General features: G+C 39.4%; 1 protein-coding gene across 1 annotated transcript in view; it reads right to left on the reverse strand.

Annotated features, from left to right (window-relative positions):
- RFX7 (regulatory factor X7) overlaps positions 1-13,769 on the reverse strand; it is a 74,105-nt gene that overhangs the window by 32,737 nt on the left and 27,599 nt on the right. Inside the window, exon 2 of the mRNA XM_075273486.1 lies at positions 5,803-5,836. Within this exon, the coding sequence (XP_075129587.1) occupies positions 5,803-5,836 (34 nt within the window). The remainder of the gene's footprint in view (positions 1-5,802; positions 5,837-13,769) is intronic.

Here is a 13,769-nt window from a genome sequence, read left to right on the forward strand (position 1 = left end):
ACTAGCTAAAACACTAGTTGTAGTTCTATTCTGTTTAAACAACTGCAATACTTTTTTTTTTTTTAGATAATAAGCTTTCAGTCATTGCAAACTATCTGGTAACAGATTTATTACACTGCTGACTGTTTATGTATTTGGCAGGAAGACATCAAATATTGTCCAAATCCAATGAATGGGATGTTCAAGTATAACAAAGCAGCACGTCCTACACAGGCTTTATTTTCCTGAAATGCATATTCATAATGTCTTCTTATTTGCAGAAAACAAGACACTGACTTGCTCTTAAATTTCCGCTCTCCAAAGCTAAATGAAGTCACAGATAATGCACAATGAAGGCTGAAAGACTCAAGATAAACCAAATCTTGCTTGGAAAAAAGGATTTTTTTTCAGGTGGAGGAAAGCAGAAAAAAATGTGTTTGTATGGGGGGATATATGTACATTATTTACTCAGACATAAGGCAGCGATTCCTCCAATAATAGTGTCACAACTTGCGCCCCCATTGCTCTGTTGTGCACCTCACAGAAGAGTCATACAAACCCTATATGATACACATGTCTGTACAGACCATTTACTGTACTGCAGCCATTCATGTGAAAGCTTCTGCTTTACTGGCATATTAGAAATGCGATACTCATAATTACAATTAAAAACGGCATGTGTTATTTCAGGGGGAAAAAACAAACAAACGGTATACTAACATATTGGCAGCCACATGTGGAAGAAACTCACCTGCATGCCAACAATTGCAGAATAAAAACCTGTATTATAATCCTGCGACTATCAGTAGCCACATGCCAGAGGAGCTTAGACTGCTGAGACTTTAAAACACAGCCTTATCTTGTTGCCACACACCTAAGAACCTTACTGTGTTCAGGGCCTGTTTGTCAATGTTTGCAAGGCTCTAGCCAAGCCCATTGCTGACTAGCTAATAGAGAATACTTTGTTACGCTCTACTTCACGGGCTACTTTGCTATATAGCTGGTCTAACTCTTACATGCCTGGCCCAGCTACATCAAAGAATACGCTGCTATACTGCTGGTTCAACTCTGATGCTTTCAGAGGCTACTCTGCTCTAGCACTAGGCCAGACCTACTCCATCAGTCAGGGGTGTAGCAGAAGAAAAAGAAAATAGGGCATGTGCAAGCCAATTTTATGTATTTGGTTACAGAGTAAGGATAGTCATTGCCTGTGCATAACCTGTATATGATTCCAAGGGGAAGGGTAGCATGAAATTCTGTCCATGTTATTCCTTCTCCTATCAATCACAGAGCATACTATATTTTTGCTCTCCGATTGTCATAGAAGGACAATGTAATACCCCTCTGAGCCTAATCAGAGGGGTATTCTTCTGTAATACCCCTCTGAACATAAACAGGACATGTCTTGGCACTGTAATCCAGATGTTTACCATCATCTAGGTCACAGCGCCAAAACAGTTACAGTTATTATAGGGGTATAGAAAATTATATTCTAAGCCCATATTTAATTTGCATACACAAAATTTGCCGCATTTCTGGAATTTTGGTGCTTCTGTAACACTGCATCTGTAAATATTTAAGTATATGGTATGTATGAATACCTCACATCTTGTAGTTTTTTGGAAAGTATGTTTTGTTTGCAGAAAGGGATTGCTTGAGTGGCAAATTTGAATTTGTCTGCAATTTCTGCTTGTAATCTCTGTTTGTTGCAAAGATACAAAAAGGTGGTTGTATATATGAAATACTAAGTTTTGCTTTTATATATGGTGTGCTGTGCAATCTCAAGTTAGATTTTGGCATCACAGTCTGCTATGTACAGTATATATTTTTAACAAATTAGTGAATGACAGCCAAATATTGCTTGTGTTCTGTATCAGTGTATTTGAGAGTACAAGCTCTTTCTGTAGTTGATGTTTACAGTATAAATTGTGAATGCATTGATCTATTATTTAATATATGTTTTGTGTGTGTGACTGTAGAATTGAATATGAGTTTTAGGTGCAGATGTACCGTATATACTCGAGTATAAGCCGACTTTTTCAGCACATTTTTCATGCTGAAAAAGCTCTCCTCGGCTTATACACGAGTCAGAGTACACGGAGCACAGAAAACTGGAAGGACCTGGAAGGGGGAGGTCCTTTAGTGCTACTGCTCTGTGATTGGCTTGTCATGAGGTCACGTGGCTGTGAGGTCATCAAAGGTCCTGTAGCCACTGGTATGTAACATCTGCAGATAAGGTTGAGTCTAAATCCTAGTAGCTCCGCTCACACCAGAGTCCGATCACATGGTCATGACGTCATCAGAGGTCCTTTAGCACACTAGGATTTAGCATCTACCCTGCAGATGAGTGGCCAGGATTCATTGTGTCTTATGGAAGATGTCTGTTGTATGGAGGAGAGGAAGCTACAGTAAAGTGACACACACAGGGACCTTCCTTTAGTTACTCTGCCTAGTAACGTCAGGCATTTGGGGTTATTAATTTAGTTTCAGTAACTCCATGTACCTCACATTAATAGCAGTTAACCCCATCATGTCCCTCATATGAACCCTTGTGTGCCCCATATAAGGGTTACTAATATGTGAGACACATGGGGGTACTAATGAAGGACCTTAGTTATGAAGATACCTAATTATTACCTCCATATGTCCCACATATCAGTAACTCTTATGTGAGGCACACAGGGGGTTAATGTGAGGGACATAATGGGGTTAACTGCTATTACTATGATCCCCATGGAGTTACTAACCTGCAATGCACATGACCAGACATTTTATCTGCAATGGTGGATTTCCCCCCCTCGGTTTATACTCGAGTCAATAAATTTTCCCAGTTTTTTGTGGTAAAATTAGGGGTCTCGGCTTATATTTGGGTCAGCTTATACTCGAGTATATATGGTAAATTTTAATTCAATTTTTTCAAAAACTAATTTGTGTTTGTCACAAAGTTACATGAAGGTGGATGTGGCTACTGATAACTCAGACACATGTAATCTTCAGGTTGTCTATTTTCAAGGGATATATAAGGTTCATTGTAGTCCAGTATATAGTGTTTAAATGTAAGCCATACATTTTATAGGATGATACATTTTAACATTTCCAAATTCAAAGCAGATTTTTGTTATACAGTTCTGGTGATTTTATGAAGATATGTGCATGCAGGTGTAGGTCTTAGTGATATGAATGAACTCTGCACATGTTGATCTCTTATTTTTAGGAGGTTTGGTGCATATAACTTTTGTTTGGTTTCCACTTTTAGCAACTAATATAAATTTGCATTAAAAAAAAAAAAAAAAAAAAGAAACATACAATTTAAGGGCTCGTTCACATCTGCGCCTGGGGCCTCCATTCTGCAGGCTTCCGTTTCCTGCACGAAACTGGGCAGGAAACGGAAACCTGCAGGCATCTTTCAAACCCATTCATTTGAATAGGTTTGAAAAGTGTCCGGCCGTGAGCGCCAGTGAGTGTTTAATGCTCTCCGCGGCAAAACCGTTTTTTTTTTAACTGGACACAGAGTCAAACATGCAGGACTTTGTGTCCGGTTTTAAAAAACTGGTTTCGCCGCGGAGAGCATAAAACGCTCACCCGCGCTCACGGCTGGGCTCGATCTGACAGGTTTCCGTCTTCTACATGCAGAAAACGGAAACCTCAGAACGGAGATCCGAACGCTGGTGTGAACCCAGCGTAAAGAGGACCTTTCACATCCTCAGGGCATTTGCTCACCGCTAGAAAGCCGAGAGTGCGCTGAGGAACGCCACCCCCCCTTCCCAACTCCTGACAGTATTCATCCATAGACGAGTAGTGGGGGTGTTCATCACTGCTCAGCGTCATGGCTGGGTGGTAAGTAACATCCCCTCTCACAGCACAGCGCAATAGGCTTTGCTGTGAGGAAGGGCTTTTCTGACAGACTGTCAGAAATGCCCTTCTGACACTGAAGAGCTACGGTACCGGCACCGATAGCTCTTCAGCGCGGGCTCAGAACGAGAAAGCCGATAGTGCTCTGAATTCAGAGCACTGTCGGCTTTCTAGCGGTGTATAACACCGCATGTGCCCTGAGGACGTGAAAAGTCCTCTTTAAATCAAAATTGCATGAAGGTGCCTTTTCGTATAAAGTACCAAGTGGCATTTTGACAATGTTGCAGGTGTCTACTTAATTATTTAATGTTGCAATTTAAGTTTTATTTGCCCATCATAAAACTGTGAAAACTGACCTAGCAGCCAGAGGAGCAAAATATCTGAAAACCCCCTAGCAGCGAGAGGGTTAGCATAAGGAAAAATAAATGCTGTTTATTTTTTAACAAATATTTCTTTAAATAAAAACATTCTAATCATGAAAGAAAAAAGTACATAAAACGCAACAAAAAGCTGTTTTTACATAGGTTTGCTGAAACAACTGTATCACTATTTTCATGCAAAGCTGTTGTGTGTTCAAAGATTTACAGATTGGTTTAAATAAAGAAGTTTTCAGTATGTACCTTTTCTTCCAACCAATTAGATTTCATCTGCTGAGAATCTTCAGTTAGACTGCTCAGCACATTACAAGTTACAGGCACTACGTTATTATAAAATAGAAGGTTTATAATCTAACTGGATAATCCTGCATACATGTAGGATAGCTTAATCTCTGTCTAGACTGAGATTATGGTGGTTAAAGCCAGTGTTAGAGAAATTAGAAATATAGGCAGGGTAAATAAATATACTAATATGACATTGATAACAAAACATATAATAATGCTGAAAGGGGTTTAATAATATGGGAAACCACACACAAATATGGTGTGATCTTTTCCATTAGAACCTACAAACATCAACTTCTCAAGCGTACAGGTACAGTGTTGAAGTCGTATATGGTTACGTTCTGCATCCCCTGCCACTCCAGGGTTAACGCTGCTACTTGCCACTGCATGTTCATGAGCTGGGGAAGTGCCATCACACGACTGCTTCAGCCCATCTCTTCACTGGCCTTTAGGGTACGATCACACAGCAGAAAATGAAGAGTAATTCCTCTTCATTTTTCACCACAATATATTTGGCTACGGTCTAGCCATGATGGGATGCTGATGCAAGTCATTGGCAATCCGTTGCGATTTCTGCGGCTGAGCAGCATAGAGTCTTGAGACGCGAAATCCACAGAAAGATCAAGCAGGACGCTTACTTTTTCAATGTCCTGCTTCGATCTCTGCCTTTCATTGTTTTCAATGGAAAGAAGAGATTGAAGCAGGACACAGAAAAATCAGCATCCTGCTCGATCTTGCCACAAATTCTGTAGCTAGAGACTCCCTCCTGATTAGGCCCATTCATCCAGGCCTAAGCAGTAGAGGAAAGCCGCAAAGAAGTGCCAATATCTTGCATCGGCAATACATCACGGCAATCTTGCAGACGAATATGGCAGTGGAAAATAAAGAGGAATTTCTCTTCATTTTCCACCATGTGAGCCTAGCCTAACAGTACAATAGTAAAGCCAGTTATTGGCTGAAGCCCCATCAACAAACACTGGTGGAGAAGAGACTAAGAACATAACTTAGGTGCTGTTCTGGAGGTAAGCACTGTTTGTTTGCTTTTGGGTTTTTTCACCTCTCCCATGCCTGTGGCTGCTTTTTGACTGAAACTGGAAAACCCCTTCATTTGACAGAAAGGGGTTATTTATTTTGCTTATTTGTCTTATATCCCAAATCTTAACAGTATAAAGGAACAAGGAATGACAACACAAACCATGTGTGACTTTCACAGCATACAGAAAACACTGAACACCATAAAGGAACAATAATTATTAGCAAAGACTTTGTTACTACTAGATGGATTATCATGGCAAAGGATTTTACTCACCAAAATGCAGTCCACTTTTGACTGTATGGATTTACTACAGGAAAGAAAAAAAAAACCTAAATGTTAGACAATAATCACAGCAAACTTTATAAACCCAACTAAAAATATTTCATCATATGAAATGTGAGATCTATGGCAAGCACATAAAATGAGGAAAACACCACCATAAACATTAGGGGCTGTTCACACTTAGGAATTTAGGGTGAGCCTTAGCTTCCTGCTACTGATTCCATTAATAAAATGTGTGTTTACCCAAAGCACTGAAAATGTATGTCTTTTGAAAAACATGGCCTGATAAACATAATCTGAACTTATCTTTAATAGAAAAAATACATAGTTGTCATCAATTTTTTTCATGCACCTATAGTTTCATTGATGTAATGCATCATTATCCATAAAAAGAACGCAAAAAAATTAATGTACCACTGCAAAAGAAGCCTGGACATCTGAATAAACACACTGAAATGAATTGGGCACGTATGTCGTCCGTGAAAAAATGCAACAACCATAACAATATTCAGTATAACAAAGACTGCAATAGCGATCATTGTTCCCCAAATAAGATCTGATGAACGTCTTACAGCTGTGATCGAAGATGAAAAAATGCAACAACCATACATATGGTGAAATATGGACTAACACAATAGTTAGTCTAATAAAGAGAGGCATGTTGTCACCATCACTGACTGTTTTACAACATACGTATTCTGATAATACACATGAGAAGAGAGAAGATATAGAGAGAAATTCATCTCTTCCAAGCTTTCCTGTGAGGCAGTTCATTAGCATATTATTACGACATCTAGCATGTGTCCTCTGGATACCTCTATTCTAATTATAGGAGGTGATAGTTACAATATGTGCATGCGTGGGTTGCTTTCATATACATACATACATACATACATACATACATACAATGAACTAAAACAACATTTGGAGATTCTATGCTTCACCTACAAACTAAAGGGAACTCAGGCTTTCCACATTCTTTTTTGCCTTGGGTATACAACTGGTTTCCTTCAGACTTGCTGACCTCTTTTCACTGCAAAAAACAGCCCGAGGACGGCTGTGACGGGATACTGAGGCCAATTCAAAGATGGCCAAGTCTACATAAGCTGATCACATTGCAACCTCTACTTTTCTGCATCTATTTAATCTGACTTGTTAACGTATATTCATGGCAAAATTAGATATCAAACATGACACTAGAATTTCTATGTAAAAATCAGAAGCTACCATATATTTGTGCCCACCTCCCTTTCTATTCATTTCTGACTGCAACAGCTGCAGCTAGAACCCATGCATCTAAAAACAGACACAGACAATAATATGTACAGCACGTGATTCGACAACTAGACATGTTATAAACAGCTTTATTGTGCAATAACGTTCCTTGATTTCAGGAACAGAAGTATGTATGGAAGCAAATGTATACGGGAAATTTCCCAAAATAAAAGTAACAGAATTATGCTGTGACTTGTCATGTCTGACACACTTAAATCTACCCTTATGGCATGTGTTAGACATTTTAGACATCTCAGTCGACAAGAAGGGGTGACTTAGCAGGAATGTTGTGGCTCAAGATGCTCTAATATATGGATATATTTTGGAACAAAGTAAAGGCCTCTTTACACGGCCCTATTAGGACGTCACTTACTTGAAACCAATGTTTATATGAAAGATGCTCCTAACAACTGCCCCCTTCACATCAGCAGAATGTTACCCCGTATACATAGGGATGTGCTACCAATATTCAGTACAACAAAGACTGCAATAGCGATCATTGTTCCCCAAATAAGAGCTGATGAACGTCTTACATCTGTGATCTGCTTAAGTGCATAGTCAGGCAAACGTGCTATGCACTAGGCCGCGTGTAAAGTACTTTTGTCACTGCAGAGTGTACATGTGAGGGTTATCGCTTCACACAGATCCCTCATACACCGGAGTCTATTGAAAGATCTGTCAAAGCTGCTCAGGAAATGGCAGATTCTAATTTTTCTCAAATCAGTCATAGGGTCCATTAAGACAACGGTGGTGTAAATTGATCCATTAATATCTATGGGATCATGTGTTCGCTTTTAATATAAAAGCAAGCACATGGCCGTTGAATTCGGTCATGTGAATGGACACTTAGCTGTCAAACACAATTTATTCTGTTAGCCCTAATTTCTTACAGAGCAGAGTAATAATACTACCTTATAATACCTAAATACAGAATATCATTTTCATAGCAGCTTGAAAAGCACCTCCTATAACACTTGGCATGAACTCAGAGGGGGTTTGGGGTGATGAACAGGTAGAGTTTGGGTGAAGATAGATGCCAGATGGGTAATTCACCTGTAGTTATAGCTTGTCCGTTTAATAACGGAATACAGACAGCAGGACCCAGTCTCTTCTAAGAGATTCCAAGAACACATTGATTGTAGCAAATACTACATGACGCACATACCTATTATAAAGGAACCACCAGCCTACATCACATCCAATGCCAGCATCACTACTTTTCCTCTTGGCAAATCATTATTAAGGGGGGGGGGGGGGGGGCGGAGAGGAATATTTACACCACAGGCAACTATGCTGGAGTAAAAGTATGGGAGCTGATAAAGTGCACACAGGGGTTTTATAATACACACAATGTATCTAACTAGAAGTCTAATGTGTGAAAGCTATCAGGAAGTCTCTGATGTAGCGACACCTGCTGGTTGCAGATCAGTACTACAGTAAATAGTAGCTCGACAAACTAGAAAATCCACCACTTTATTATTCAAATAAAGAGTGTCAAAATGTAAGTTCATCGTACGCTTCTTCACACTTTATACATCATCTATACAAGTTTATTCATTTTGTATCTCGGGAAAATTAGTTATTTTTAGCTGCATTCTGACACATGGCCCATGTGCTTCAAAAAGATGCACAAAATGTCAATTCCTCACTTAATTTGCTACTGGTCTGAAACAAAAAAATAAAACAAAAAAACACCACAAAGTAAAGGCACCTTAAAAGGGGATGTCCAATTTCCACAAATAAATGTTACTGTTAGTATAATAAAAAAAAGTTATACAATTTTCCAATAAACGTATGTTTCCTAGATCTCTGCTGGCTATCATTCGGTTTACTTCCAGTGGATAATCCTCAGTCCATGGTCATGTGATGGACACAAAGGTGCACCGCTCGTTTCAGTCGCACCACAGTAATCAGACGTGTTCAGACGAGCTGTGCACCTGTGTGTCCATCACATGACCATGGACTGATTTTTGTCGATGAAGTAAGCAGAATGAATGACAGCAAGCAGAGATCTAGAAAACTTTGAGGAATTGATAGAGAAAGTATATTGGAAAATTGTATAACTTTTCATTATACAAAGAACATTTAGTAGCAGAAACTGGACATACCCTTTAAAGGGAGTCTCATCAGAAGGCTAAGTAACAAACTTGCCACATTGGACTGTAGGGAACAGTATGCAAAGTACCATAGCTGTACCATTATCTTGTTTTGTAAATATGCAAATCAGTCTCAAGTGCAATGGTGCAAGCATTAAAACACTGGACCCATTGTATTTGAACCTCATTCACACAGACCTTAAGGCTAAGGCCCTACGGGACGATCCGCAGCAGAACCGCTGAAGGAACATATTGTGATTCTTTCCGCAGCGCTTTAAAAAGAACGCTCTCGGAGTTTTACGAGGAAGCCACCGGCGTTTCCCTGGATAACTGACATGCTGTGATTTCCAAAACTGTGCTGGTTTTGGAAATCGCAGCGTGTCCGCGCTGCAGTTTCTACCGCAAAGTGGGCATGGGATTCACAATAATCCCATCCACTTTGCAATTACTGTAAAATGGTGCAATTTTTCCTGCGGCATTTCCAACCCGTGGGGCTCCAGCTTAGAGACTTTTTTTTTTTTTTTTTTTAATGGTGCATTTATTGGACGATCTAAAGTTATTATGGTATGTTACTCAGTTTAATGTCCTCTACAATGCAATGAAAGTCCAGAGGAGAATTTGCTGCTGTAAACTCATGCCTGTGTGAATTTGGCCCTCGTTTTGTGTAAGATTACTTTTGATTCTCCACATTGGAACTAACACAAGACATGTTACAAGATATGCACAAAGCTCAGTGAAGGCCTACGAAAAGTTGTGCCCAAACCAGGCCTGAGCTGGTGTGTATTAAGACAAAAAGAGGATAAAATCCATCAACGATAGATATCAAATGATAATTATCTGCTTGCAATTAATGAGAAAGGGCATGCAACCATTTATTGTTTAAGGGAGCAGTTTCGTCATGGGCGATATGTGCTTTATATGACCTTCACCTAACAATTCATAACCCATCAACTGGGTTAGATCAATGCTATCTCATATGTGGCAATTCATTTGACTTCTAAAGATCATCATCTGTTTTTAAAAGCAGCCCACTATGGAGAATGTATGTGTTGGAAAGTGTGCACATTCCCTGTTCCAGATTCTGCTATTTCCCATCTGATGCTTAATAATGAGTGCCCTGCAGTCATCACCATCACAGACATTGTTATTATTCAACCAGAAAGCCTTTGGCGATGGTACTGACTTTACTCAACATGTCTAGACATGTGTCTCCTGTATGTAAGCATTAGATTTGGTCTTTATTTTGGTAAAAAGTAGAATTATCCTCGAAAGATACTCTTGTCCTGGGTTTTCTTTTTACAGCGTTCACTGTGCAGCCAAAATGATATTATCTTTATTCTACTATTGGTCCGCAAGCATTTTCACACACAGTGATGCATAGTGTGTTTTTGTTATTCTTATGATTTTTTCTCTTTTTTTTAAACTACGAAAAAAAAAAGTTATAACATTTTTCCTTTCTGCCCCTAGCGGAGGCTTGAACCTGCAACCATTAGATCACTTATCCCTGCAATACAACTGTTATAGCGTAATGAATAGCATGTTATGAAGGAGCCACGGGATAAGTCAAGGTCACTAGAGCAGTTGCAAATAATTGACATTTTGAGTATATGATGGCTATCCTCCACCCCACATATCCTGGTTTTAGGAATTTTTAAAATAGAGGACAACCCCTTAAAGAACATGGTGACATTGCCCACTTTTCTCATATGCAAAAACCCATTTTTTATTATTATATATTTTTTTTCTTGGCGGGGGGGGGGGGGGGGGGGGGGGGGCGGGGGGGGCAAGACAAGGTGTATTTTTTATTACCTCTTTTTTGGAGACATAAAAAAAAAAAAAAAAAAAGACAAAAAAACCCCCCAAACACTGGATGCAATGGAGGGAAAAAGAGGAGGGCGTCACGGTGGTGGCCATGTTCAGTTTCAATGGCGAGAAGGCTATTGGTAGCTTGAGTTGAGGGTGGCTGGAACAGGTGTCGGATACCATGGGATTTTGAGACTACATTAGGACATTCTTAATCTTCCTTTACCAAAATCCCAAAACAAGTGTTTGTACAACACAATCATTTTCAATTGAAAAGGTGAAATTGAGGGGATTTCCCTGGCCCCCTTCACTTTTTGATTTGACCCAAGAGCCACTACCAAGACTGTTGTGCGCTTAGCAATTGTTTCAGGGAACAGAGTGTACATACTGTGCTGCATAGAAGCCTTTTTACGGGCTATATTTTTTTCCCATGTCCTAGCTCAAAGTGTTTGTCAGGGCTTTTCCATCAGTTGGGTGACATTCGGTGAGATTTCTCCATTTCAGATGAACATGGCATAATTTGAGGAAAAGAGGTCACAACATGGAATTGGTAGATCATCTCAACTATCCTCTGCTTTTTGCCAAGAGAGTTCAGGAACGCCAACGTTGGCACAATTTAATTTCATCTCTTTTGGGAAGATGATGAACATGTTCAAACTATTGTATTCCCCTACAGATAACACCTTTAATGTTGAATCATGAAGATGTCATGTGGCTTACTAAGGCTTCACACAAAAAACTCACAGCTAGCAGGGAGACAGGAGGCATCAATTTACCAAACATCAGGAGGTGCCATCTGTGGTACTTAGCATGATAAACTAATGAATGAGTAAAGCAGATTAGCTTTAACTAAGATTATGACCTACTGTCCAGCGTCTGATCTAGCAAGGACCCTTTTTTGTTGCCACTTTCCTTTCTGGCACTTTTTACATACTAGTTGCTTAATAATAAGTAGAGACAATATTATGGATTAGAGGGGAATCAAAAAAAAAAATAGGGGGTATTCTTTCAAATCTCCTAGTATCCCTTTGTGGTCATATCCTTGTTTCTCTGAGCAGAGGAAACATTTAAAAATGAGGCTGTCAGCAGGAAAATCCGTAGTACCTTGTAGAGCATCCACGACACTTACCAAAAATGGTCTTTTTTTATTCGGCATTGCAGCTCCAATAAGAAATGCATTTTTGGACCATGTAGAAGCATCTCTGCAAGGTACGGTCATCCGTTTACTCCTGACAGACTCTCTTTAATGTATGATGGGATTGTGAAGATCAGTTAGTCACATACTATGCAAAATGTCTCACTTCGGAGAAACTCATATCCAGTTTTGAACTCCATCCTTTTCAGCATGCTCAAATTAGGGACTTTTAGATGTAAGGAGAGGTAGCCTAATGAGTTGGACAAAGTTAGGTCTTAGAGTGTATCAGTCACCTCAATTTCTTATCTATACAGGGATTTGCAAAATAACTTCATCACAGTTCCCCATAGCAATTCCTCAATGCTTGAGAGAGACAATTGGAGGATGAAAGGGTGGGAGACAAGCAACAATGTGGCTGGGTCTCTATTGGGAAAACATAATCCCGGAATCTTGGGAGAGATGCTCATATCGAAATATTACAAGGGGCTTGTTGCTATCCAGTGAATAAAAATGAGTCCATGGTCTGCACTACTTGTTACAAATCAAGTTCAGTTGTGTATCCATCACATGACTAAAGACTGATTTTTATCCACTGGAAGTAAACAATGGATGATAGCAAGCAGAGATCTCGAAACCATGAGGTATTGGTATGAAAAGTAGACTGGAAAATATAACTTTACACTAGACAAACAATAACATTTATTTGCTGAAACACATCGTCTTTATTGTACAAAGATGTGGCACTAATATCCATGTGTAATATACTTTATAGTGAGGGCATTTTATAGCAGATCGTGACTAGCTTCAGTTACTGAGAATTTTATAGTGGCATGTCTGTGCCACTTTCCTGGCGCTAGTTCCAGATCACTACAGCTGCCCAGAGATTCTGTCAGCACAGTGTGCCGCCTGAGGCTGAAAGATTTCACTCCATCGTGTTTCAGGAATGATGTGGCAATGGTCTCAGTATCCTGCTTGTTATGTACATTCAACACCATAAATAAACTCCTCTCATAAACATGGAAAAGGATTTTAAAAGTATGTATAAAAATATTAAAATGCATAGCATCCACTTGGTTCCTTGATCTTCATTCTGCAAAGAAGTTCTTCTAGACGTATTCTTCTTCCAACATTGGCGCTGTTCTGGCATCAGCATCAATTTGTTGCCTTTTGCAATTCACAGTAAGACGATTAAGTACATCTTCACAATTGATAATGTCTTTACTTCAGGTTGTTGTAGTATTTTACCACAATGGTTAGAATGGTGGCGTAGTGGAAAACACTTCCTTGCAGCGCTAAAGATCTGATCCAGCCAAGGACAGCAGCAGCATGAAGTTGGTATGTTCTCAGTGTGTTTGTGTGGGTTTCCTCTTATTCTCAAAAGACATACTGACAGGGATTTTAGGTTGTGAACTCTATGTGGGACAGGGATCAATGACAATATCTACAGCACAGTACTGTGGAATATGTTGGCACTAAATAAAATAATGATCAGATATCTAATAAAACAAAATGTAAAATAAATTAAGTGTCCAAATCTTTCTTCTGATGCAGCAAGTATGAACTATCAACAGCTTATTCCCTTCTCCTTACAGAGAGTGAACCTTAAAAGAGGACCTTGCATGTCCTCGGGCACCTGCGGTTTTATATTC

The sequence above is a fragment of the Leptodactylus fuscus genome, chromosome 5 (genome assembly GCF_031893055.1).
Source record: "Leptodactylus fuscus isolate aLepFus1 chromosome 5, aLepFus1.hap2, whole genome shotgun sequence".
Lineage (NCBI taxonomy): Eukaryota > Metazoa > Chordata > Amphibia > Anura > Leptodactylidae > Leptodactylus > Leptodactylus fuscus.